This window comes from Bolinopsis microptera, chromosome 1 (assembly GCF_026151205.1).
Source record: "Bolinopsis microptera isolate Bmic1 chromosome 1, MBARI_Bmic_1.0, whole genome shotgun sequence".
Classification (NCBI taxonomy): domain Eukaryota; kingdom Metazoa; phylum Ctenophora; class Tentaculata; order Lobata; family Bolinopsidae; genus Bolinopsis; species Bolinopsis microptera.
Genome location: NC_087072.1, coordinates 16854132 through 16882057, shown reverse-complemented (window position 1 = coordinate 16882057; position 27926 = coordinate 16854132). Strand labels below are relative to the sequence as shown.

At 38.6% G+C, this 27926-nt stretch overlaps 3 protein-coding genes across 3 annotated transcripts in view; 1 reads left to right on the top strand and 2 right to left on the bottom strand.

Moving 5' to 3' along the window:
- LOC134825991 (lysosomal cholesterol signaling protein-like) overlaps window positions 1–27926 on the top strand; it is a 383362-nt gene that overhangs the window by 262213 nt on the left and 93223 nt on the right. The gene's annotated exons all lie outside the window — the stretch shown is intronic.
- LOC134823699 (probable ATP-dependent RNA helicase DDX46) lies at window positions 14–19994 on the bottom strand. The gene is made up of 19 exons (XM_063835234.1): window positions 19860–19994; window positions 19653–19751; window positions 19089–19531; window positions 18719–18935; window positions 18488–18598; window positions 17664–17774; window positions 17374–17541; window positions 16835–17039; window positions 14217–14405; window positions 13779–14062; window positions 13529–13642; window positions 13123–13333; window positions 12784–12978; window positions 12417–12665; window positions 12048–12217; window positions 11646–11847; window positions 1077–1230; window positions 733–850; window positions 14–528 (listed from the first exon to the last, which is right to left on the bottom strand). The coding sequence occupies exons 1-19, from the start codon at window positions 19941–19943 to the stop codon at window positions 376–378; spliced, it is 3477 nt and encodes a 1158-aa protein (XP_063691304.1). The 5' UTR covers window positions 19944–19994; the 3' UTR covers window positions 14–375.
- On the bottom strand, window positions 20100–24011 carry LOC134823708 (uncharacterized). The gene is made up of 5 exons (XM_063835243.1): window positions 21601–24011; window positions 21377–21453; window positions 21093–21237; window positions 20667–20797; window positions 20100–20535 (listed from the first exon to the last, which is right to left on the bottom strand). The coding sequence occupies exons 1-5, from the start codon at window positions 23968–23970 to the stop codon at window positions 20394–20396; spliced, it is 2865 nt and encodes a 954-aa protein (XP_063691313.1). The 5' UTR covers window positions 23971–24011; the 3' UTR covers window positions 20100–20393.

The window sequence follows — 27926 nt, the reverse complement described above, 5'->3', positions numbered from 1 at the left end:
AAAAAGATTGGGATAATCAAATCTGAATAAAAACTCCGGGCTACACCCAAAATAAACACAGAAGCATTGTAGATCTTGCCAGTTCAGAAATGAGCAATTCTTAAGTCAAGATAAAAGAAGTGAAAATTCAGGAAAACGCCAAAAAATAGCCTCAAACAGGGCGACTAACAGTCAAATACCTTACTTATCACAATTCAGACTTTATATAGCTCTCAAGGTCTCAACTCATTGATCTTAAGATTTAAACACTGGCCTCTTTAAAAACTTACTGTAATAGAAATGTCGAATAAGCCAGGGCTCAATAATGATGACAAGTCAAGCAACCACCTCAACAAATATATGAACGACTATAAGATTGTGGCCCTAATAATGTCCTCATAACACGCTATACCTTCCTCCAGCAGTCCTTGCTCCACTACCAAACGAGAACATCTGAGCTTTGTTCAGCTCTTCTTTTATCATTCGCTTCAGTTCCATCTTAGCTAGTTGGATAGCGCGCTCTTTAGCTCCCTCAATACAAATGAACAACTGAAACACACAGCAGGTTAATAAAGGTTATGGTCAGGGCTATAATATAATACCCGCAGTAGGTACTGACACACACATCAGGTTATCATGATTCCAGAACTAATAGTTGGATTCTAACATTCTAGCACCTTAGAATAATATATAAGGACTTGATTAAAGTTAATATTATAAACATGTTGCTCGAGTAATCTGAAATATATTTACCTTTCTCATTCCCTCTGGAGGGTTTTTATTGGGAGGATAGTAGGTTCCCCGCACGGTGAGCGCACACTCGCTGTACTCCTGTATACTGGCTATAGCGTCCTTACTCGTGATCCGGTACCTGGAACACGTGAATTGTTAAGTAAACACGTGATATATTGTGTAAACACGTGATATATCGTGTAAACATGTGATATATCGTGTAAAAACGTGATATATCGTGTAAACACGTGATATATCGTGTAATATCAGACATGTTGTGTAAAACAAAGCATTAAGGTCCCTGTTTGGAGCAATAGTGAAGCCGTACTGTGGGGATTATTAAACCAAAGTAAACAAAGTCTTACCTAGCTTGTTGAGGCAAGTCATTGATCTCAATCTCCTCCTCCACCTTAGCTGGCGGAGCAACAGTTGGGTTGACAAGCAGATCCTCCTCGTTTGCTTTGGTGAAGTTCTTTTTAGCGTTGATACTGGCCGCTATCTGCGCAGCTAGACCTTTACCTGGAAAAGTGACACATGTAAGACACTTGTTAGTTGGATACCTGGAAATGTCATACTTGTAAGTTGAATTAAGTACGAAAAATAAGGAGCTGTGTAACTTAATGTAGACCCAGATTTAGCAGGAAACAAGCTGAACCGAAATAATGAACTAGATAACTAGATGTTATTCATATTATGACTATGTGTACAGGAAATATATTTCTTCAGTTCTCTAGTATTCATAGTAATGAATAAAAAGCTATTTTTGCGCTTTTGTGTCCTTTAGGGGTACACAAACACACACATACACACACCCACGCACCAACGCACCCACGCACCCACGCACCAACGCACCCACGCACACAATCAGACAAGATAGTTCTTGTCCGGTATATAATATAGTTCTCTGCCTAAATAAAGAATAATAAGTGGTTGCAAAAGATAATAACTCTCAAAGCTAGAGTAATTTTAGCAGCTACTGGGTGCATTAAAATAAAGAATTGAAATGGCTGCATTGCGGTCTTTGTTTATCGTATCTCATTTTTAAAGACATCTCTTGCATCTATAAATACGAAATAGTTCACAATTTAACAAAGCCTGTGACGATACTATTTTCTTAACCACCTCGGAATTAATCGAGGATTACATTGTTTCGATAATTTTATTCGACAAAAGTTTTCTTATTATTCAGATATGACATTGTACCGCAGCCAAAATCCGTTCAAATGAATAAAATGCTGGTGCTGAATATGAACATTGAATGCTTAAACTTTAAAAATAAACAAAACAATTTAACAACGATTTTTATTGCCAGGTAGTGTCATGGTATCTGGAATCCTCAACACAATATTCATTACGATCAACATTCAAATGCTGTTCAATCTTTTTCTCGTCTCCAACTTAGTTGAATCAGCCGGTTTTAAAAATGTAACTCAATGGGGTGATCTGAAGGATGGCGGTCTAAGCAGTAATTCTTGGAATAACTTTGAACTTGGAGTGTTCGTAATCTCTCACGGCCCCACAAGTGAGGCGAGCCGTGTCTCATCACAAATAAAACCAAAACAGGTGCAGGACGATAAAAATGAAAGAATTTTTCCAATCTCAATCATCATGACAATTACAAGCTGTAGCCCTGCCCTGATCTTCGCTCCTCTAAACTTGAGAATCCTCAAATCTTTCTTTCTCATCGCCCAAAAGAAGCCAATGTACTTGTTTTTTTCCGCTGTTCATCTGGTCTGCCTAACAGATCTGATTGTTGCAGTTGTTGAGGGGGTGTTACTTTGGAAGGAAATTTCTCGAATTGGCTGTGAGGTCTTAGGAGGTATACAGATGGCCATATTCTTGAACCAGTCCCTCATTTTATCCACGATATGTCTTTATCGAATCACTGCAGTAGTAAAACCAAGACGATACAAGAATATTGCAAAACGAAACATCGTCCTGAAAATCATCACGGGGATCATAATTTTATCCGGCTTTGTGTCCACTTTGCTGATCGTGTCTGACACGACACGTTTTAAATACCTTGGTCCACCACAATCTGTTGGTTGCTCCTTGTTCATGATCCACGAAATATTGAATCTCTTCATGTCTGTACTAGTCACTGGAACACTTCATGTAATCTTCATCCTGGCATGCACTTACTGTGTTCTGTACCGGTACTTCAGTAAACCAATGACCACCACTCAAGATGTTACCATTATGAGACAAGGTGCACTTTTCGTTACTTCCCTCACCACATTCTCTTACTTTATCTGCTACTTTCCTGCTGTGGTCGTTAACTTTATCCTGACTATTGACCCTACAATTATCTTGGGACTAGGATCTCCCTACAGACTCATCATGGATTTTATCCTCACGTTTCTACCTCACATATACTCCTGCGTACTGCCACTCTGTCTGGTAACTGGTAAGACTCTGAAACGGGTTGCAGTATCGGCCAGAGCTACCAAACAGTCCATCGTGACGGTGAGGCTCACACAAAAAAGTGTGTGAGAAAGTGGAAACACAGAAGATCTTTGGACAAATCAGTCGAGGTTAGCTGCAGTGAGAAGGGGGCGTTCACATATTACGTAATCAATATTTTAGAAATTTTTACCCCCCTCCTGACAGCAAAATTACGTAATCATGGCCTGACCCCCCCCCCCCCCCCCCCCCTTTTCATGCTACCCTGATCATTATGAGCCGAAATCATTGTTATGATATCCGGCCAAGCACCTTTACTTTAGCAGCCGGATACCCGATCCATTCCTAAATTTTATCACTATCAGAGTGAAATTGAGTGGAATTCGAATTAAAATTTTGTCAAGTTGATATTATTGTAGAGGGTAAAAAAGAAAATTTTGATTACGTAATCAATTTCAACAGCCAAACCCCCCCCCCCCCCCCGTAATCAACCGTAATCATTTGGGAACCCCCTCCCCCCTCGGCTGATTACATAATATGTGAACCACCCCTAAGCATTGGAGTGTGATACTTCAAATCACACAGCGTGAGAAGGATTTTAACATTCCCAAGCAGAATCAATTCCAAGACACTCAACATCACTACTCAGAAAAGTAGAGGAGAATTTGACAGCGGACACTTGGAACTGCTGCTGAGATTTGGGACGAGGAGTAAGAAAACTAAGTCTCTCAAGACATAAACTAAGATCTTCAGCCTGGTTCCTGGGTAGAGCGAACTGTATTTCCAATCCCTACCAGGAGGTTTTAACTGACCAATCTAAAGCAGAGTTGGGCATAAGTTTAGACATTGATGCTGTATTGATGACAACAATAACTCAAAAATAAATAAATAAAAATAAACTAAATTTAGATACTGATAATTAATGCTGTTTTCATAGCTTGGTATTAGTTTTCCTGTTAATTAAGTTCAAAAAATTATGCAATGTAGTGATATTGTCTATTGAATATAACTAAGTGGTCTCTAATATGTAATAGATATCTCTCTAAGCTAGAGTGGTATCATCTTAGCATCTATTGGATCTATAAAAAATGGTAAAATGACTGCAAAAGAAGCTTGTTATCACCAATGCTCTACTTGTGAAGGCTCTGCGACACAGTGGCTTTTGTTGACAATATCTTATTTAAAACATCTATAAGTAGTAACAAAGCATGTGGCGATAGTGTTTGCGAATCACCCTACTACTGCCCAGTGCCCACGATTCACTCCTGTCGAACTTGGTTACGTGTCGTATTAGAGTCCAGATAGCTAGTTTGACATAGCCGAACTTAAGGGTTTGTCGAACTAAAGTACGTGTCGAACAAGGATACGTGTCGAACAGAGGCAACATATTATAAGTGCGGCTGGTGCAGAATCGTACTATTAGCCGTTTCCCGCACATATTCTTACTAACAGTCGTTTTTCCGCACTTTTTCGCACAATTTGTTTTCAAAACGCAGAGTATTGGCTATTAACTTAATGAATCGTTTACCTCGATACCAAATATTTTATATATTCCGACCAGAGTGCCGTCAAATCATCTTTTGATGAAACATAGAAATGGAATAGAATCGTGCCGTTAAATCATAGCGATATTTCTAAATGTATGCTATTTTTGATGAAATATGTACTGTATAGCAATAATTCCATTTTGAGAATGCAGATGGTGTAACTTTTGGATAAAAGGACACCAAATTTCTTTGGTGAGCCAATGATCCCAACGTGAAGATTGCATCTTGCACTCTTACAAGTCACAGGTTTAGAAGAATCACATCATCATACCAATATGCTGTGAGATAACTTATATCAGACTGATCAGAGTCATTCAATAATCATATCTCTTATCAGTACTTGCTCTTTTGCTGTTAGGGATTGTTCATAGGTTTTTGGCCATCGTTACAGGCATTTTTGAAGACGTCAGCAATGCCAAAAATCGTTGCACTCGAGCCGAACTATTCGCCAAAGTTGCCGCACATTAAGCAAATTCAGGCAACTGCGGAATCTCTGGTGTCGAACTAGAGTACGTGTACATACATAAAACTATAAAATAGTTCAGAATTAATCGAGGATCAAATTGTTTCGATGATCTTATTTGATGAACATCTTTTTATTATTCAATAGGATGGGACATTATACCGCAGCTAAAATCCGTTAAAGCTAATGAAATGCTGAAACTGAAAGTATGCTCGGATAAATTCAGGTAACAGCTATCTATAATCTTCACCTGTAAAGTACTTTTGATGTTTCCAATATGAACGTTTGAAAATAAACAACAGAATTTTTATTGCCAGGTAGTGCCATGGTGTCTGGAATCCTCAACACAATCCTCATTACGATCAACATTCAAATACTTCTCAATCCAAATCTGTTTCTCGTCTCTAACATGGTTGAGTCGGCTGGTGGATTTGGACTGATCGTCATCTCTGAGAGCCCTACAAGTGAGGCGATCAAAAACTCATCACCAATTACACAAAAACAGGTGCAGGACGTTAAAAATAAGGAACAGGCCGGTCATAAAAATGAAAATCGAATCGATGATCTGACGGATGACAGTCTAGGTCTTAATTCTAAATTTCTGCCAGTGGTAGATACCCCGTTATGGGTTCATACTTTGCCATCCCGAGATAGATTGTTTGATGGTTCAGAATTTCGTTCTAGAGGGGCTTCTGGTGGGGATACAAACAATGTATTTGGAGTGATCATTATCTCTAAGAGCCCTATAAGTGAGGCGAACAGTGACTCATCACCAATTACACAAAAACATGTGGACGATAAAAATGAGGAACAGGACGCAAGAATTTTTCCGATCTCAATCTTCATGACAATTACAACCTGTAGCCCTGCCATGATCTTCGCTCCTCTAAACGCAAGAATCCTCAAATCCTTCTTTCTCATCGCCCAACAGAAACAGCCAATGTACTTGTTTTTTGCCGCTGTTCATATGGTTTGCATATCAGATCTGATTGTTGCAGTTGTTGAGGGGGTGTTACTTTGGAAGGAAATTTCTCGAATTGGCTGCGAGGTCTTAGGAGGTATACAGATGGCCATATTCTTGAACCAGTCCCTCATTTTATCCACGCTTTGTCTTTATCGAATCACTGCAGTACTAACACCAAGACGATACAAGAATATTGCAAAACGAAACATCGTCCTGAAAATCATCACGGGGATCATAATTTTGTCTGGCATTGTGTCCACTTTGCTGATCGTGTCTGACACGACACGTTTTAAATACCTTGGTCCACCACAATCTGTTGGTTGCTCCTTGTTCATGATCCACGAAATATTGAATCTCTTCATGTCTGTACTAGTCACTGGAACACTTCATGTAATCTTCATCCTGGCATGCACTTACTGTGTTCTGTACCGGTACTTCAGTAAACCAATGACCACCACTCAAGATGTTACCATTATGAGACAAGGTGCACTTTTCGTTACCTCCCTCACCACATTCTCTTACTTTATCTGCTACTTTCCTGCTGTGGTCGTTAACTTTATTCTGACTATTGACCCTACAATTATCCTGGGACTAGGATCTCCCTACAGACTCATCATGGATTTTATCCTCACGTTTCTACCTCACATATACTCCTGCGTACTGCCACTCTGTCTGGTAACTGGTAGGACTCTGAAACAGGTTGCAGTATCGGCTAGAGTTACCAAACAGTCCATCGTGACGGTGAGGCTCACACAAAAAAGTGGATGAGAAAAGTGGAAACACAGAAGATCTTTGGAAAAATCAGTCGAGGTTAGCTGCAGTGAGATAAGCATTGGAGTGTGGCACTTCAAATCACACAGCGTGAGAAGGATTTTAACATTCCCAAGAAAAATAACTTCCAAGACACTCAACATCACTACTCAGAAAAGTAGAGGAGAATTTGATAGCGGAAACTTGGAACTGCTGCTGAGATTTGGGACGAGGAGTAAGAAAACTAAGTCTCTCAAGACATAAACTAAGATCTTCAGCCTGGTTCCTGGGTAGAGCGAACTGTATTTTCAATCCCTACCAGGAGGTTTTAACTGACCAATCTAAAGCAGAGCTGGGCATAAGTTTAGACATTGATGCTGTATTGATGACAACAATAACTCAAAAATAAATAAATAAAAATAAACTAAATTTAGATACTGATAATTAATGCTGTATTCATAGCTTGGTATTAGTTTTCCTGTTAATTAAGTTCAAAAATTATGCAATGTAGTGATATTGTCTATTGAATATAACTAAGTGGTCTCTAATATGTAATAGATATCTCTCTAAGGTATAGCTATATCATCTCAGCATCTATAATTGGATCTATAAAAAATGGTCAAATGACTGCAAAAGAAGCTTGTTAATGTTATCACCAATACTCTACTTGTGAAGGCTCTGCGACACAGTGGCTTTTGTTGACAGTATCTTATTTAAAACATCTATAAGTAGTAACAAAGCATGTGGAGATAGTGTTTGCGAATCACCCTACAGCCCTACTGCTCAGTGCCCATGATTCACTCTTGTCGAACTTGGTTACGTGTCGTACTAGAGTCCATATAGCAGTTCTGCACGCCGCCGATGATTTTCCGGCCACGCCGCCGCCGCCGTTCTCAAACGGCGTACACGGCGTGAACCTGTTTATACGCCGAATGCGCAGTTTCGTAATTTTGGGAAGAATTTTTTGAACGAAATCCAACATTTCAGACCATAACTCACAGACATTACGAGCCTCATGTCAAAATTCGAAACTGTTATAGTTGCTCTCCACATGGATCGGAATTATTCTAGAGGAAAATTTAATCTGCGAAATCACATGACCTCACGCCGATTACGCCGCCGCCGGTGGCGTGCAGCACTGCCAGATTGCTAGTTTGACAGATTCGAACCTAAGGGTTTGTCGAACTATAGTACGTGTCGAACAGAGGCAACATAAGTGCGGCGGGTGCAGAATCGCACTACTAACAGCAGTTTTCCACACTTTTCACACAATTTGTTTTCAAAACACAGAGAATAGGCTATAATATTATCTTAATGAATCGTTTACCTCGATACCAAATATTTTATATATTCCGACTACAACGCCGTCAAATCATCTTTTGATGAAACATAGAAATGGAATAGAATCGTGCCGTTAAATCATAGCGATATTTCTAAATGTATGCTATTTTTGATGAAATATGTATAGCAATGATTCCATTTTGAGACTGCAGATGGTGTAACTTTTGGATAAAAGGACACCAAATTTCTTTGGTGAGCCAATGATCCCAACGTGACGATTGCATCTTGCACTCTTACAAGTCACAGGTTTAGAAGAATCACATTATCATACCAATATGCTGTGAGATGACTTATATCAGACTGTATTTCAGACTGATCAGAGTCATTCAATAATCATATCTCTTATCAGTTGCTCTTTTGCAGTAAGGGATTGTTCATAGGTGTTTGGCCATCGTTACAGGCATTTTTTAAGATGTCAGCACTCAGCAAGGCCCAGACCAGCAAAGCCAGAAATCGCTGAACTCGAGCCGCACTATTCGCCAAAGTTGCCGCACATTTATTCAAAAAATTTAAAATTTTATCCTTTATTTTATTTTTACAATCATAATATAATAATATTTATAAGCCTCCGTTTGAAAGTTTTACATTTTATTATATCCACATTTCTATTTTAAATTCAGTTTTATGGCTCTATTAAGACAATAAAAATGTAGATCTGTCGCCTCACTGCACATACCTCATACATATTAATGGAAAATACACAAAATTGGCAAATATCTCAACTCACCAATACAATAAATGTTTGATTGGACCACCATTCTGAGTGCTCTTCACAAAATATCGCATCAAGTGAAAACCTTTATGCTTCTCTTGGTCACATGACTGGTTACACGACTGGTCACATGACTGGTCATACGACTAAGAAATGCTGGTGAATACAAAGGTTTCTTGCGTCAGGAGCTTTGAAAATATCACTATAAAATGGGAAGACTCGGTGTTTCAAAAAATCTTTTTAAATTTAGTGTTGTTTTCTGCAGACTGAAAAAGTCATCGATAAACATTAAGCAAATTCAGGCAGGTGCAGAATGTTGTCTCTGGTGAAGAACCAGAGTACGTGTACATACAGAAAACTATAAAATAGTTCGGAATTAATCGAGGATCACATTGTTTCGATGATCTTATTTGGCGAACATCTTTTTTATCATTCAGTAGGATGGGACATTATACCGCAGCCAAAATCTGTTGAAGCTTATGAAATGCTGAAACTGAAAGTATGCTCGGAAAATTCAGGTAACAGCTATCTATAATCTTCACCTGTAAAGTACTTATGATGTTTCCAATATGAACGTTTGAAAATAAACAACACAATTTTTATTGCCAGGTAGTGTCATGGTGTCTGGAATCCTCAACACAATCTTCATTACGATCAACATTCAAATACTTCTCAATCCAAATCTGTTTCTCGTCTCTAACATAGTTGAGTCGGCCGGTGGATTTAGACTGACCGTTATCTCTGAGAGCCCTTCAAGTGAGGCGATCAAAAACTCATCACCAATTACACAAAAACAGGACGTTAAAAATAAGGAACAGGCCGGTCATAAAAATGAAAATAAAATCGATGACCTGACGGATGACAGTCTAGGTCTTAATTCTGAATTTCCGTCAGTGGTAGATACCCCGTTATTGCCATCCCGAGATAGATTGTCTGGTGGTTCAGAAAGTCGTTCTAGAGGAGCTTCTGGTTGGGATACAGACAATGTATTTCATGGAGTGATCTTTATCTCTAAGAGCTCTATAAGTGAGGCGAACAGTGACTCATCACCAATTACACAAAAACATGTGGACGATAAAAATGAGGAACAGGACGCAAGAATTTTTCCGATCTCAATCTTCATGACAATTACAAGCTGTAGCCCAGCCCTGATCTTCGCTCCTCTAAACGCAAGAATCCTCAAATCTTTCTTTCTCATCGCCCAACAGAAACAGCCAATGTACTTGTTTTTTGCCGCTGTTCATATGGTTTGCATATCAGATCTGATTGTTGCAGTTGTTGAGGGGGTGTTACTTTGGAAGGAAATTTCTCGAATTGGCTGTGAGGTCTTAGGAGGTATACAGATGGCCATGTTCTTGAACCAGTCCCTCATTTTATCCACGATATGTCTTTATCGAATCACTGCAGTACTAAAACCAAGACGATACAAGAATATTGCAAAACGAAACATCGTCCTGAAAATCATCACGGGGATCATAATTTTGTCCGGCTTTGTGTCCACTTTGCTGATCGTGTCTGACACGGCACGTTTTAAGTACCTTGGTCCACCACAATCTGTTGGTTGCTCCTTGTTCATGATCCACGAAATATTGAACCTCTTCATGTCTGTACTACTCACTGGAACACTTCATGTAATCTTTATCCTGGCATGCACTTACTGTGTTCTGTACCGGTACTTCAGTAAACCAATGACCACCACTCAAGATGTTACCATTATAAGACAAGGTGCACTTTTCGTTACCTCCCTCACCACATTCTCTTACTTTATCTGCTACTTTCCTGCTGTGGTCGTTAACTTTATCCTGATTATTGACCCTACAATTATCCTGGGACTAGGATCTCCCTACAGACTCATCATGGATTTTATCCTCACGTTTCTACCTCACATATACTCCTGCGTACTGCCACTCTGTCTGGTAACTGGTAGGACTCTGAAACAGGTTGCAGTATCGGCTAGAGCTACCAAACAGTCCATCGTGACGGTGAGGCTCACACAAAAAAGTGGCTGAGAAAAGTGGAAACACAGAAGATCTTTGAACAAATCAGTTAGCTGCAGTGAGATAAGCATTGGAGTGTGGCACTTCAAATCACACTGCGTGAGAAGGATTTTAACATTCCCAAGCAGAATAACTTCCAAGACGCTCAACATCTTAAAGTAGAGGAGAATTTGACAGCGGAAACTTGGAACCGCTGCTGAGATTTGGGACGAGGAGTAAGAAAACTAAGTCTCTCGTGACATAAACTAAGTTCTTCAGCCTGGTTCATGGGTAGAGCGAACTGTATTTCCAATCCCTACCAGGAGGTTTTAACTGACCAATCTAAAGCAGAGTTGGGCATAAGTTTAGACATTGATGCTGTATTGATGACAACAATAACTCAAAAATAAATAAATAAAAATAAACTAAATTTAGATACTGATAATTAATGATGTTTTCAGAACTTGGTATTAGTTTAACTGTTAATTTTGTTCAAAAACGTTATGAAATGTAGTAATATTGTCTATTCAATATAATTCCTAAATCAATAAAATTGCTTCATAATTAAACTAATATTTCGATTTCTACCGCTGAGAACTTTTAAACAATACATAACATAGATTGTAAACTTCCTTTCTAAGTTACCTTAAATACGTATACCTAAACGCCTGATAATATCTAGAATGTAATGAGCCTTGTTATAACTTTATAAGCACATTGCACAAACAGTATTGGTATAATGTAAGAGGAAAAGGTCGCGTGAAAGAGGATAACTAACCAGAAACAGCAGTGACACGTTCTCCCTTCATGAAAGCTGAGGTAGCGTGAGCGGTGGGGTCAATCAGACTAGGACCCTGAATCCCAGCTCCTGCAGCAGCAGCAGCTGCTTTCAACTCTGCTGGGTCAGGTTTCTTCTCTTTTCCGAGCAAGGTACAGATAGCTGCTGCTCTCTCGGCTCCCTGCAGGTGACCCACCCTCTCCTGAACACAATTCGTGTGAAGTTATTGTTCGGATGTTTTGAGGTTAATGTGATAATACAGCATACAGTGTGTTGGCAACAAAATTACTTTCTTCAGAAGCTTATTATTGTTGTCAGCTGTAAGGTATCAAGTACAATTAATCTTCATAATTAGGAAAATAAAATTCCACTGAAATCCCTTAGAATTCCTGACACGCTTACCTCGATAGTTTTCCCTTTTCTGATGTCAATCTTTAAAGCTGGTGTCGGATTGGCTGCCTTGTCCGAAATAGCCAAGTTGGTTCTCTTGCCTCCCATGATAGCCTCTATAGCGTTCTCTAACTCGTCTTGTTTCTGGGTCATAAGGTCTTCTTCATCCGAGTCTTGTAGACCTGGAGAGAGATTAGTGTTTGTTAAGTTGATCTCCATGGACACTCAAAGCAAACAGATACAATTGCTATTTTGCAGCCCAATAACAATTTAATGTAACTAACCTAAACAAATTTGCAAATCTGAAATGTACATTATAAAAGCCTCGGACTACCGATAAAACACAAAATTAACAGCACAAAGTTCCCTCAAAAATCTAACCAAGTTGGAATTTCTGGAGCTGTTTCCGTTCGTCGTGCATCATGGCCTCCTCCTCATTGAACTTGTACCCTTTTCCACTGAATCCCTTGTTCTTCTCCACTTTGAGTCCGGCCTCTTGTTGCTCCGCCACGTAGTCCTTCCACAGCTTGTCCAGGTCAGAGGGAACACGAACCTCACTGACTTCAAGTGCGTTAATCAGGTCACCTGCATAGCGTGGCTGGTCTGGCTGGATGAACGTGTAGGCGGTTCCTGGCATGTTTAACTAATATTAACTCTGTGAATTTGAAAATATATATAATTTAGAATTAAAAACGATTTAAAGGTGAGGGAATAATGTTCCGAGGTCCTAATCCTCTCCGCGACCCACCTTTCATCCCAGCTCGACCAGTTCTCCCAACCCTGTGTACATAATCCTCGTAATGGTTTGGACAGTCAAGGTTCACAACCAGACGAAGAGCCTTGATGTCGAGTCCTCGCGCTGCGACACTCGTTGCGACCAGTACTCGGATATTACCCTGTTTGAAGTCCTGGATAACACTGTCTCTGTCGTGCTGATCCATCCCTGGGGTGGTAAGACAGATCGTGAGATTGTAGGAAGCTTATAAATAATTGTAGACTGATAATCTTATTTTCATATAAACGGTAGGTTCACAAATTACACAAAGTGAGATTTAATGCTTGACAAAGACAATAACACAAGCCCAACCTCCATGAAGGGACATGACACTGTAAGAAGCATGCATGAGGTCCTTGAGGATAAGATCGCACTTCTGCTGGGTATGAACGAAAATCAAGCTCTGACCCTCCCCAAAATGACCCAGAATCTCCATGAGCTTATTAAACTTGTCCTCCTCGTCTATTACTATAATGTTCTGATCTACTTCGGAACACACCTTGCTCCTTCCACCTGTCGTTATCTGAGAAGCAATGTTAAGTAGGAAAACAAATAAGCAGTAGCAAATCTGCAATATTATACTGATTACTTTCTTCAAGTTACACATTTTGATAAGTTTTTAAAGTACTGATCTAAGCGTATTGATATAAGTCTTGGATTAATACTGGCAAACGTTTGAATAAAAACGAAGAAAGGCTAGAGAAGTTAGGGAAATTACCTCGATAGGTTTGACGAGTATTTTCCTTGCCAGCGCTTCCATCTGACGTGGAAATGTAGCGGAGAACATAACAACTTGTCTATCAGGTCGTATACAGCCCATTATCTTATTTACCTACAGATACCTTTAATAAGCGCTATACATTTAGAGAATTACATGTCAACAGTTCGCATTACATTGGTACAAATCTAGTCTCTAAAAGATCTTACAACAAAATGCACTGCATTTTCGCCCGTTTTCAGGAACCCACCTGAGGCTCAAATCCCATGTCGAACATCCTATCAGCCTCATCGAACACGCAGTACGTGACCCGTCTACAGTTGGTAACCTTGCCACTGTTGGCCGTCAACATGTCTATCATCCTGCCTGGTGTGCAGACTATAATCTCACAGCCTCGCTTCAACTCCGCTATCTGTTCACTGATACCAGTACCACCGTACACACACACAACACGTAGCCGCAGGGCTTTAGTGAACTTGCGTGCTTCGTTGTAGGTTTGTAGAGCCAACTCTCGGGTTGGGCACATCAGCATAGCTGCAGTTTAAAGGTTGTGAAAATAGTTGTATATACTGTATTATAGCAACGAAATTTTAGGAATTGGAAGGTTCTGCAAAATCAGTTAATCGGTTGTAATAATTTGCTAAGTTGGGCGCTTATGTGTGAAGACAAAGGATGACTATTGACTAACCTATAGGGCCCTCTTCAGCTTCAAGAGGCCGCTGGTCCATGATGTGCCTGAACATGGGTAGTAGAAAGGAGAGGGTTTTACCACTTCCTGTTTTGGCTATACCGATAACATCTCTCCCGGACATGATGCAAGGCAGTGCTATTGTCTGGATTGGTGTTGGATCCATACATCCGTTCTTCTTTAAAATCCCTGTCGGACAGATAAGAAGTTAATAATAAAACAAATATTTAATAAAACAAATATTACAAATATTTATTTTTACGGCACAATCAAACAATATCAATAATGAATAAATCAGGGGAGGTTTGAAGAGGTTTCAAGTGCCGAAGGCCACTGCTTATCTTTAGGATTTGAGAGTGACCTGTGCTTGAAAGTTGAAACCCCCTCAACCATCCACTACGTCAATATACTTATTATACAAATATAGAAAAATATAATAGTCTAAAATTGCTTATTGGTCTAGTTTGGTGACAAAGGAGAGCCCAGTTGAGTTTTAGTTTAGGTTTTAAATCATAGTTTAAAAGGTTAGTCATGTTTCATGGCAGAGAGAGATATCATGTGTGCAGACTGCAGAGCCGTACCGGATGTAGAATTTGAGATATAATATAGATTAGTTACAATGTATTATCTACCGAGCATTGTACAACTTGAGAATTTATAGTTTGAAAAATGTTTAGAAAAAAAACTTGTGTGTCATTTTATTTCCTATCTTCCTTAGAAGAGCATTTTTCCTTGTCGCATCAAACAGGATCAATACAAATTTACACAAGAATACATTGCAACCATGTGACTCATAAACAATATTCCAATCCGGAGTATACATTCCTTAGAAGAGATATTCAGCATGGTGATAAACCGTTATCTGAGTAGAAGTTGAAAACCAGAGTACAGAATCTCGAAATTCCTTACTACTTATACAGTTGTGTTGTACAGTTGTGATACTTTGATACTTGATCTATTCTTCGTGATATTTTTTACTTTGCTATGACGGTTCCGAACAGCACTAATGACGATTTGGTTGTAAAGGATGAAGCAGTGCGGTACATCTGGGCAGGATGGTTCATCTTCGTTCTTAGTTCATCACTGGTTGGAGACACGATCATTCTCATTGCTTCCATTAAGTACGAGGCTATTGCATTGCCTGAAGTGATGGTTGCTTTTATTCAACATATAGCGGTTAGTGATTTGGTAATCTGCATAAGTTACATCTTCCCCCTGGCTGTCTCGTTGGTTGCAGACAAGTGGACATTTGGGCCTATTTTATGCCACATGACGCCATACTTCGGCTACACAGGCTATTTCGCGGGAAGCCTTCTGATCAGTGGTTTGGTAACCTCCAAGTTACTGATCCTAAAATACCCTCTAAGATCTCGAACCTGGACTGCAGGAACGGCTCACAGAATGTGTTTGCTAATCTGGTTGCTGGCCCTTTTCTGGCCCATCTGCTTTATCTTAGTTGATGGATATGACGTTTCCTTTGATTACGGATCATACACTTGCATTTATGAATTTAGCTCGAGCGTATGGAGGTTCCTGCTACCGGTAGGTATTGTCATCTTTTTCATTGTTCCAACAATCATCATCGTTGTAACATCGGTGATGATTCTGGCATTGGCAAGAAGAGCGACAAGAGAATCGCAGGAGGGAATGAAGTGGACAGGAGTTATGACAGTGGCGTTGACAGTGGCTGCCTACTGTATCTCCTTTCTTCCTATAGCAGTTTATCATATTGTTGCAACGGTTGCGGAGATAGATCCTTCAAAACCGGGTTCCTTCATGATAACTTTTAACCGAGTTGCATCTTCCCTCTTGGACATCAACGTCATCGCCAACTTTTACATTTACTGTCTTACTATCAGCAGTTTCAGACACTTCCTTCGCGCCCGGACCAAGCGGTTAACATCCTGCTTACTGACAACTCTTGGAATCCAGGGAAATAGAGAAGAACGCCGCAGATTGACAAATGCTGCTTAACATGACAGAGACTAACAAGGAACTATTGTCTAATACAGCTCATGTTTCTCAACGAATTAAGAAACATTTTAATTACACAAAACTCGTCGTACTGGACTGTGAGAAACTGTCAAAATAATTGTGTTCGAATTTATTAATTACTGCTTACTGAAATTCTTTGCAAGCTAGGGAAAAAGAGAAGAACGTCAGAGATTAACAAATACTGCAGAAAATTTTAGTTACTCTAGCGTAAGCGCCAAGCTGCAAGCACTTACATAATATTATTGGTACTGGACTGTGAGAAACTGCCAAAATAATTGTGTTTGAATCTAATGATTGTTACTCATTCTAAGAATCTAAGTGCAACTGAAAATATTACAAACTGAAGATGAATGGCGGACGAATACTGTAAAGATTCTCGGAATATTTGTTTTGATATAGATAAGTGTACGGAAAATTTGTTTTGAGTGTGCCAATTATTGTAATTTTCAAATTTATTTTGAGCCAAATATAATTTTTATTTTTCCTATTCTTTCATGACAAAATTTACCAAAAGTTTGGCAACAAATTCCCAATATAACCAGGCTTGCTCAACCGGCCAAGCAATTCGAATAAAGGAACTTGCGTGGGTCGGTGGTACCGTTTAACTTGTCAATCAGACTCACCGAGGATTTTCATACTGATTCCCGCTTGTATCCATGTCTTGATGGGTTTGGGTGGTCCCTTTCCTCTGACTTGCATGTTATCCAACGAGAGGTGGATGTCTGCTAATTCAGCATCCGTTATCCTGGCCAACTCAGGTACTTCGACGTAAAAGTTCTTCCGGAATTCTTCGTAGTTCATTGTAGTGTGATCTGTTGCCTCCAACTCCTGGTCAAAGGCAAAAATCATTAATCAATCAAACCAACCCAAATTTGATATTTTGATAGGCTGCCAAATAAGTGACAATAGAAAATAGCACGCACGTACATGCATTAATTCTGTTCGCGCGCGCGCGTCAATCCGTCAGATGCGCGCAGAACAACGACATAATATGCAGCAAAATGTCTTCGCCGGTTACAAAAGCATACAAAACTAAGCGTGACCGAGCGGTACACGCTGAGCCCCTGGCAATTTATCTACAATTTGGACACGAATGAATCATCATAAACGATAATTGCTACGGATACAATAGCCTTTAAGATGGAAATATAAGATCTCTCACCCTCCGTCTTTTGTTTTTGTATCCGGCGTAGTTCATATCGTCCAAATCATCATCTGAAATGTCTTCTGAAGAGTACTCCATCATTTCAGCATCGTTAGCCAGCAGGTCGCCCTTCTTTTTAGACTCCTTTATAACCTTACTAGCGACAGCAACCTCTACTTCTTTTCCCTGTGGGTAGAATCTTATCCACACAACATGAATCAATCTTAAACTATCTGTACCATCAGAAATGTTGAAAGAAACATGTGGAGTTGCTAAGGATTTGCTCAGAAATGATATGAAAGACATACCTTGACCAATTTCTTAACTTTCTTGACAACATTGGTTTGTTTGTTCTCAGCTTTGATCTCACAGGAAACACCCTCCATAAAAGCCTCCAAAGGATCCACCTCTGACTCATCCTGCAGAGAGATAACTGTGTAGAGGAAACGAAATCTGTAACCAATAAGAGGGCTTACAAAATGTGGGGTTGAATTGTGGTGTGTAACGGGGTTATAAGCTGGCGAAGCTGCGACAATCATCTTATAGGTGGACTGGTCAGCCATTGGGCCTCTTTCGGCATATCATCACGATGTAGCATTGCACATAGACACGTAATGATGTAGGAAATGTAATGAGTCTGTGTGATGATATCTGTGGTATGATATTGGGGGTGGTCAGTGTGAGTAATGAAATTAGTGGCCAATACAAACCGTCATACCACCACAAGTTCCACGTCAAACCTCGTGTTACAAGACATCTGCAAATAGTTAATTAACCGAGATCTTATAAACTAGTTAACCCTAGCTACTACTCAGAAAACTTTCAACACACACAGGGGCAATGTTTCAAGGACAGATATGAATTGCAAGTAAGATTTAAGAGGTATGAGGCCAGATCAAGGCTTGATTCAGGTTTCACTGAATCAGCCGGTTTGCGGTCGGTCCTGAGGGTATTTCTGTGTTATTAGAGTGTAACTTCCTTTACATTCAATATACGTTGTAATGTGTGATAGAATGCCATCTGTAGTACTCCCCATATGAGTAATCCTAAGTTAGCACTAAAACTTGAAGCTTAATGATGTTTTCCTGGTTGTAAATGTAAAAATAAAAGTAAACAAATAAAACATGCTAACGTCTGCATCTTGGTTGTCCTCCTTCATTTCATCATCTTTAAGATCGTCAGGTATAGGCACAGTTTCCTCATCTTCATCATCGTCTTCAAGAGACCAAATCTTTGTTGTCGGCTACAAAATAACATGCCGTTTGAAATTGCTAATTTATTCACGCTGAGGAACTATTCTCATTTATACGGCCAAACAAAAGTGCACCAAATTCCATTCAGAGTAATTGAAAAAATTGAAAACCTTAATTTCGACTGCAGGGTCCACTGGGTTAGTCTTCTTTCTTCTTTCCGCTCTCCATGCCTCAATACGTTCCTTTCGTTTCTCCATCTCCTTCTCCATTTCAGACTGGAATTTGTCCGCTTCGTTCTTGCGCTCTGCAACTTTTTTGGCTAAAAGTTTAGAGCGAGTTGGAGAGTCTGATCCTGACGAGGAGCCTGATGATTTACTGCGGGACTTCCTGAGGGAGAATAGTGATTATTCTACAGTTAATTAAATATTGTGTATCTGGTTAATTTTTGAGATACTTTAAATTTAAATTTTGTATTTTATAAGTCTGAAGCAGAACAAATGTATTTTAAATACAAATAAATAATCTCGATGATAAGGCTACCTTTTAGGAGATTTGTCTTTGGCTCTCTTTTTCTCGGGAGATTTGCTTTTCCTTTCCTTACTTTTTGCCCGTTTTTCTTTACTTCCAGATCGTTTCTCTTTACTTTTTGATCGCCTTTCCTTACTCCTCTTCCTCTCTTTCCTTCTCTCCTTCGAACGTCTTTTAGGTGATTTGGAGCGGCGAGGAGACCTAGAGCGACGAGGAGACCTAGACCGCTTGCGTTTGTGAGGCGAGGGCCGTCTGATAGGACTGCGGGACCTGCGTCTTGGAGAGGGGGACCTGCGTCGAGGAGGAGACCTTCGTGGGGATCTGGATCTGCGTTTTGGGGATCTGGACCTTCTCTTTGGAGATCTGGAGGGAGAGGGACGTTTGGGGGACTTCCTCCTTTTCTTGTCTTCTGGAGAGCCAGAATCTGCTCTTTTCTTCTTTTTTGATTTCTTGTCCTGACAAAATCATTGTTAGGCGGAGAATGATAATTAAATTCATGCTGAAATAATTACGGCTTCAGAATGATGTTAACAATTTCAAAACCTAAAATGAAAGATTAAAACACGAAGTTCCCACCTTTGTCGATTCTGGATCATCTGACTCGTCTTTCTTTCTGTAGTATCGTTCCTTCTTTTTCTTTTTCTTTGCAAAAGTTGCCTCGCTATCTGATCCGTCCTGCAGTTGAATGTTGTTAAAGTTATGAATTTAATCAGATTTCATCAAGTAGCTGATCGCTCATTGGCATGGTAAATAGTAATGTCTCAAGATAGTTAAATAAGAAACCTTTGAAAGTTCTGTTTCTTTCTTCTTTGCTTTCTTTAGCTTCTTGCGTATCGTTTCTGGCGAGGGGCTCTGATCTTTTGCCATACTGTATCACTAATCTATAAAATATGTATGAAATTTGTTCGAACTGCAAATTATAATTCAAATGATTCCGCTACGTACAACTTGTAGCTTTGTAGTGAGAAATTTGATACAATTTGGCAAAAATGTATAGTGCTTATTCAAGTAAAAATAGGTTATTATTAGATAAAAAATTGCTTTAATATATTTTTGTTTTTAATGGTTATAAACAAAATCAACGTCAATAATATACAATCAGTCAAGAAGTATTCTGAACTCATACGGCACGAAGCTTTAAGTTTTATAAATTAAATGTCGGCTGTACAAAATATTCCATCAAAATTATTCCATTATAATAATCAAAATTCTGTTAACGTAAACCTGCGCAAATTAAATCAACTTTTAAACTATACTCCCATCTTTCGGAACTAAAACAAACAAAAAACACGTGATACCACGTGACAATGAGAATTATCATGAAGCCTTGACAGGGAACATGAGTACAGAAGATAACATAAACTTAAGATCAGGAAGAGAGTCTAAAATAGCTGCAGCCTCAGAGCTCAGCTCCTTGGCTTGCTCCTTTTTGTATCCTGACAGTATATCTGCGTGCTTCCTGCAGGGATATTCATTTAATTTCTCAGAGTTAAAAATCATGTCTTACTTCTAGCAATTATCATAAATATAACTAAATAGTGGTGAAAAGTTGCACAGCTATTTATTTGTCTAACCCTGCCTGGAACTAACTTGGAAGGAGCAGGAGTAGAAGATTGAGATAGGTCCTCAGGAAGGAGTCCAGCAGAGAGCTTGTTGGAAGTGTCAGTAGTATCCACACTACCAAACACACTGAACTCATCTTCTATAACTCCCTGTTTTACCTAGTATGAAGGTAGTGTAAACTCTTTGCTACAGATTAAAATTTTGTCAATATTGGCAGGTAATGCATGCATTTAACTTCCGACAGCAATATGCTTTTCACCTTCGTCAGCTCACATTCTTCGACAATAGTGAATAGGGACACTCTAGTACCATTAAGAAATATAATAGCATCAATATTACCCAAGTTAGGGACAGTCACATCTATAGGTATAATTCGAATATTTAAATAAATCGGAAAGAAAATAAGAATTTAAACGTCCAATAAGAACAAGACACCATGTTATAACAGCTTACCTGACTATTGGGCTTGGAGGTGGGAAGGACACTGTTAGCAGACAAGCACAGGGTGGTAACCAAGGTGGTAAAGGAGGGAGTAGTTAGCCACTTGGTGCTTACAGCAAACTGAGCATCTGTCTCGTACACTACACCCATAAACAACCTGGAGAGAAACTGAACTGTAGATCTGTATGTTATTGAGGTCACACTTTATCTTACAATTACTGTACCTATTAGCGTCGTATTGTTATGTAAAGCAGCCTACTATTAGTTTAAAATTGTGTGACTAGAAGCAAACATACTGGCCATCAGAGTAAACTCCTGGACTGACTTCTTTCTTTCCATCTGTGTTGGATCCACCGTAACACTCATGTATCATCTGCAACAGATAAATGAAATTTTGAAGTCTTGATAAGCTGTCCAGCAACAGAAATGTTTCAGTTACGTAAATCTTATTTTATGACAGAAAAACGTTTTACAGGCTATTTGTTTGACTATGGGTAACTAGGTTCTAAATTTCCTATACCTTTTTTAATGATAGAGGTCCAGTTTTAACTTCCAGTTTAACAGTTGGAGGTGGTTGCTCTTGAGGCGACCCGAAGTCAGCAAATTCATCGTCAAAATCATCATCAACTTCTGGAGTCGTTGAAGCTGCTGGTATTTTAGTGTCGAAGTCTCCAAAGTCACCAAAATCATCATCAACTTCTGGAGTCGTTGAAACTGCTGGTATTTTAGTGTCAAAGTCTCCAAAGTCACCAAAATCATCATCAACTGCTGGAGTCGTTGAAGCTGCTGGTAATTTAGTATCGAATTCTCCTAAGTCACCAAAATCATCATCAACTTCTGGAGTCGTTGAAGCTGCTGGTATTTTAGAGTCGAAGTCTCCAAAGTCACCAAAATCATCATCAACTTCTAGAGTCGTTGAAGCTGCTGGTATTTTAGTATCAAAGTCTCCAAAGTCACCAAAATCATCATCAACTTCTAGAGTCGTTGAAGCTGCTGGTATTTTAGTGTCGAAGTCTCCAAAGTCACCAAAATCATCATCAACTTCTGGAGTCGTTGAAGCTGCTGGTAATTTAGAGTCGAAGTCTCCAAAGTCACCAAAATCATCATCAACTTCTGGAGTCGTTGAAGCTGCTCGTAATTTACTGTCGAACTCTCCAAAGTCACAAAAGTCTCTGTTATCTGTTTCCTTAAAATCAGAAAAATCTCCATCGTCTGATTTTGCTCCAAAGTCTTCAAAGGTTCCAAAATTTTCATCACCTAATGCTTCGTTTTTGGTCGATTCATCATCGCCTCCGGTTGCAAAATCAGCAAAGCCATCTGTATCTACTTTATCGGACAAGCTTGCAATTTCTGTGGAAGACGGCTTTTGCTCCATCTCTGCAAAATCGCAGAAATCATCCACGCTATCGTTAAGGGGGCTGCTACAACTGTTAAGGGGATCAGTCTTCTGATTTACAACTTCGTCTTCAGATTCTTGGCAGTCATCACTAAAAGATGGTGCTTCTTTATCAGCAGCTGGGGTTCCTCCAAACTCTGAAAAAGAAGCAAACTGCTCTTCATCTGGGTTATCTTTCTCAAGAAATGAAGCAAATCCAGACAATACAGCACTCTCATTACTGACATGATCATCTTGGTCATGCAATGTTTTATCAGCCTCTTCGTCATCATGATCAGGAAAAGCAGCAAACTCCTTATCCGAATCAACTGTGATCTCATTCTCCCCTGGACAAACACTAAAGTTTGCAAATTCATCAGAGTCATTATCGGTGGGGAGGCTACTACTGCTGTTCACAGAATTAGTCTTCTGATTTACAACTTCAGATTCTTGCTTGTCATCACTAAAAGATGGTGCTTCTTTATCAGCAGCTGGGGTGTCTTCAAACTCTGAAAAAGAAGCAAACTGCCCTCCAGATGAGTTGTCGACCCCGTCCTCCTCATCGGTGAATAGTGCAAACTTATCCGGTATATCTTCAACCTTTTGAGCTTCACTGTCTTGATCGCCAATCTCAGCTTTGTCAGTTTCTTCAACAAACTTGTCCTTGTTTTCCTCAAAACTATCCCATGAAAATACTGATTTTTCTCCTTGGGCTGCTTGAAGCGGTGATGGAGTTTCTATGTTAAAACTTGGTACAAATTCTTGTTCGCCAAAAACTTTATCAGCAGAATTTGCAGCTGTGGTTGTAATCTCGGTTGAATTTTCTTCAATGCAAGCGAAAGAATCAGCACTATGACTATCGCCAAGAGTTTTTAAAGATGCAGTGTCATCCGACTCCATGTCTGCATCATTATTGGAATCAGGATTGACAGCATTATCATCATCAACTTGTTTTAAGTCCGTCTGATTTGAAAAATCAGTAAATTGAACATCGAAATTTTCAATTTCGGTTCCACTGTTTTCATGACTATCTCCAATGTGGAAGAAATCAGATGGTTGGTTTGCGAAAAGATCGTTGCTTTGAGGCAAAAGCGCACCATCATTTTCCTGATTCGCCATTTCAAACGAACCAGCGTGAAACAGACCAGTGTCATGTTTTTCTAATCCATCTCCCTCATGTGTCACTGGGGGGACATCTGTGAATGGGTCACTGATAACTGGTGATTTTCGACCCGAATCTTGAAAAGCAAAGAAGTTGACATCAGGCGTTTCGGGAGACATAGGTAAAGATGGGGGTAGCTCGGGTGGAGTTGAACTTGTACTTTCAATCGAAAAATAATCCGGTCTAGGTGGAATTTGGAAAGGATCATTTGCGGCAGAACTGAGGGATATGCCAACATTTATTCTGCTTTTCACTGCATCTCCTTCTGCAGCCACACTCTTTTCAAATACTGTAGTAAAATCCCCAAAGTCATCGTCTTCATCCTCTGAACTGAGAGCTGGAGGGCAATCCATGAGCTTTTAAACTTCACCTCACATTTTTACATACTAGCTCAGATGTTTTCATGTCAGAAAAATGTATCGACAATCAAAGAATGAAAAAAACACTCTCAAACCAATGATTACAATTAGAGTAGGTGCAAAAGAAATTCACCAACAAGTTTGAGAACACGAGTACTAGAAACCAAATATTTGATATTCAAAAAGGATTAATCTCAGGAAATATTGTTAAGAATCAACACTAATTTCAAGTTCGAGACGAATTATATATATCCACTAATTGCATTGTTTAAAAAGTATATATCTCGGAATGAACAAAGCAAAGTTGAAAGGTAATCTGCAGTTTGCTTGTGCAGCATACTTTTCCAGAATAAATTTATTTTACATTATTATATATAGTTAATGATACCGAAAACTATTTTCACCATTTTACGGCGATCATTATATTATATTATTTATAATGCTGTTACCTAGACTCTAGAGAATAATAATTTATCATGAGCAGGTTAGAGTGTGCGTTGATCATTGTGAAAAGTTTTAAAAAGTATTGAAAAAGTAAAATTCATGCATAAATTTGATAGTTAATCACTCATAGGCATCATGTAGCCTCCAGGCTCGACAAACCCCGACAAACCCCGACGTGTCGAGATATGTCGTATCATGTCGGGCCCACCGGCTACATGAGGCCTTAGGTGCTGCACCAACCAACAAAAAAAAAAGAAAAAAAAAAAAGTAGGTCAAACTTTTAGCCCCATGCATACTTATCATTGACAAGACAAGACAAGCCTCATCAACAGCCCGTGACTGCCATTGATCAATCTTCTTTAGGCAACTTCTAATCACTTTTCATCCATTATTAACGAATCCTGACAAACCCTGACAAACCCTGACAAACCCCGACAAACCCCGACGTGTCGAGAAATGTCGTATCATGTCGGACCCACCGGCTACATGATGCCTCTTTTAGGCTGATAATAATAAATTGAAATTTGATAACACCGCTTTTGAGATAAAACTTATACTCAGCAATGTTTGAACTACTGTAGTCATCCCAGAAAATATCATGAAAGCATGAATACTGAGCTAAAAGATAACTTATGCTTGAAAATATATCGTCAATACTAAAGCCCGAAAATGGTACTTAAATATATTATGCAAAGATCGAATTCCAAATATGACCACAATAGTTATCTATAAAGTTTTTCAAGTTCATCTGGGGACAGTTTGATAATTGTCGAGACCATTAAATAATTATATAGTTTATCCGCAGTGCGCAGCTGGTAAATTTTATTTTGAAATTGACTATTTTATGAAGGAAAATAATGCTTTTTAGTAAGATCTAAAATATTTACAGTCCGGTTGCGATCATTCATCTATTACTCTAGAGATCCTATGGTATTAAATTTTGAACTTGCGTTAGATCATCCATGGATCAAAAAGTACACAGATGAGGATGAATCAGAAGAAGTCAGAAGAAACAACCAAATCGTCCAATTAATAAGTTAATTGTCATTTTCAAACTTTTGTGATTAGCCCTTACAATTTTCAACACTGTCAAGATTTGAATTTTAAATGCCGTTTTTCTAGTTCGATATTTGTAAAACTTCGATTAATCACGACAAGTACACTACAAGAATTTCATTATTATAGATACGGGTATATGGCCCCCAGAATATAGGTGGCCCCCAAAATATAGGTCATGTTAGTGGATACATTTCTAACCAAGATAAGCGATACTAATGGGATCTGTTACTGCTAGGTTGGAGTAAAACATGTAACTTATGTTTCTGGATAAAAATTTTGGACCTACATGAGGTATTTTGGTATATTTGGTCATGACAGCGAAAGATTTAAACGATGTTGTCATTTTCTAGAGGGGTAAATATGGCGAAAAATTGTCATGACAAAAATCTGTCCAACACATGCCATTAAGACTACTGGTATGAGTATAAGTATTATTTTAAGATATCTTTTCATCGAGACATCTGCAAACTGACAATTTGGAAAAAAGTTATGGCCACCACAATTTTACGGGCCCCCAGAATATAGGTCTATACGACCCCCAGAATATAGGTTGGTCAAAAACCCTGAACATGCCCAAAACCATGCTTTGGGATGCTCTACTTGTAGCTACTAGTCTCCTGAACCCACATATCAAGTTTTATCAAAATTGGATAAAAATTGGCCGAGTTATGGGATAAAAACAAAAACCATATGCCCATATTTGGGCATACGCACCAAATTTGATCGATTTTGGTCCATAAATTGGTCAAATATCAATATTTTTGAATGAAACCAACTTTATATGGAAGGTAAGCATATATTACACATTCTCTATGATTATCAGCTCAATATCTACCTAACTGTGGATTCTGTGTTCAAAAAATCGCAAAAAATGAACAAAATCGCCCATATCTCAAACTGACTTCGCTCAAAACAATAGAACTCAATAGGGTTTCAATATTTTCACATGAAATTTTCAGAATCAACGTAGAATTGTCTCATGACCTTAAGTTTTGGGACAGAATTTTGAGTTAGGCCTTTAAAAAAATTTGGCGGCCAAAAATGTCTGATTTACAGTCATTGAGGTGCACATTGTATTGATACAGATAAAAACAGCCCCCCTCAATCATATCTAGGGACACTCCTTCAATCTTATTTAAGTATTTAGTTAAGATCCCTACTAAATGAGTGCATGAAAGCTTTTAAACAAGTAAAATTAAAGATTTTACTCATCACGGGTATATGGCCCCCAGAATATAGGTTTTAAAAAAAAATAGCGACCAAGATTCTGCATTTTCTCTGTCACCCTGAGCATTAAGGAATGTGGGGTAGTGATGAGAAACAGTTAAAGAACATATGCTGAAGAGATGGCATCATCAAAATGTATGAAGGTGGAGTATTTGAGGACGATTTTTGCATACCTATATTCTGGGGGCCGTAGTTTTTGATTTTTTGCTATTAAGTATACTCTAAACCATTTCAATTTAGTATCTGGAGCCATTGGCATCATCAATACAGTCTCAGCAACATATTCTGACTGCATATAACTGTCTGTGACAATTTTAGAACAACTTAGGAACAGATGTTTGGACCTATATTCTGGGGGCCCTGTTAAAAAATGGTATTTTTACAGGTGAAAAAAAAGTACACTTAAAAACCTAATAATTATTTTCAACTACCCAAGAAACATTTAAAGGGTTATTATGTACATATTTACAGCCCTAAACATGCTTAGAAGTAGTTTTAACACCTGTTTCTAAGTGCTCAAAAAACGACCTATATTCTGGGGGCCATATACCCGTATTGATAATTTCCAATTCAGCTACAATAAAAATTAAGCATAAAAACTTCACTAATCAAAATTCAGAAAATAAACTTAAATTCAAAGCTCAAACTAAAATTATGGAAAATAAAAATCAAACATTTCAGTTTTAACACTTTGAGACTAAGCTTACGAACTTACGATAAATTATGTAATTAATTAATTCGGACTTGATACACTGTGTACTAAGCTAATACAATGAGGACATGCTCAAGAGATGGCATTTTTCCAAATCTAGAACTTAAAGTATGTAGCTGGAAATCTGCCCGTTGAGTGTTCATCGCATAACTTGTTTCATAAATAGCTCGAAAATAAATCTGAAGTAGTATTAACCACTGTCTTGCTGCTATAACAACAAATTATGTTTTGTGCTGAAATCAGAGAATTTATGATTCTCTGATTTCTATAGGATTAGTACTTCAATTACATTTTAAAAACTGCTCTTGATTGATGGTAATACAATATGTATATTATATGTACTGTGTACTATTCTGAACCGATCAGAATTTTGATGATTAATTTTGAAAACACAATAATATTATTTAGTAATATCGTTGAATCATTCGCTGTGTAGTTTGTATAGTTAAATATAATTCTAGTCTAATTCTAGTTTTAATAATATGATAAAATCATTGCATATTCAACA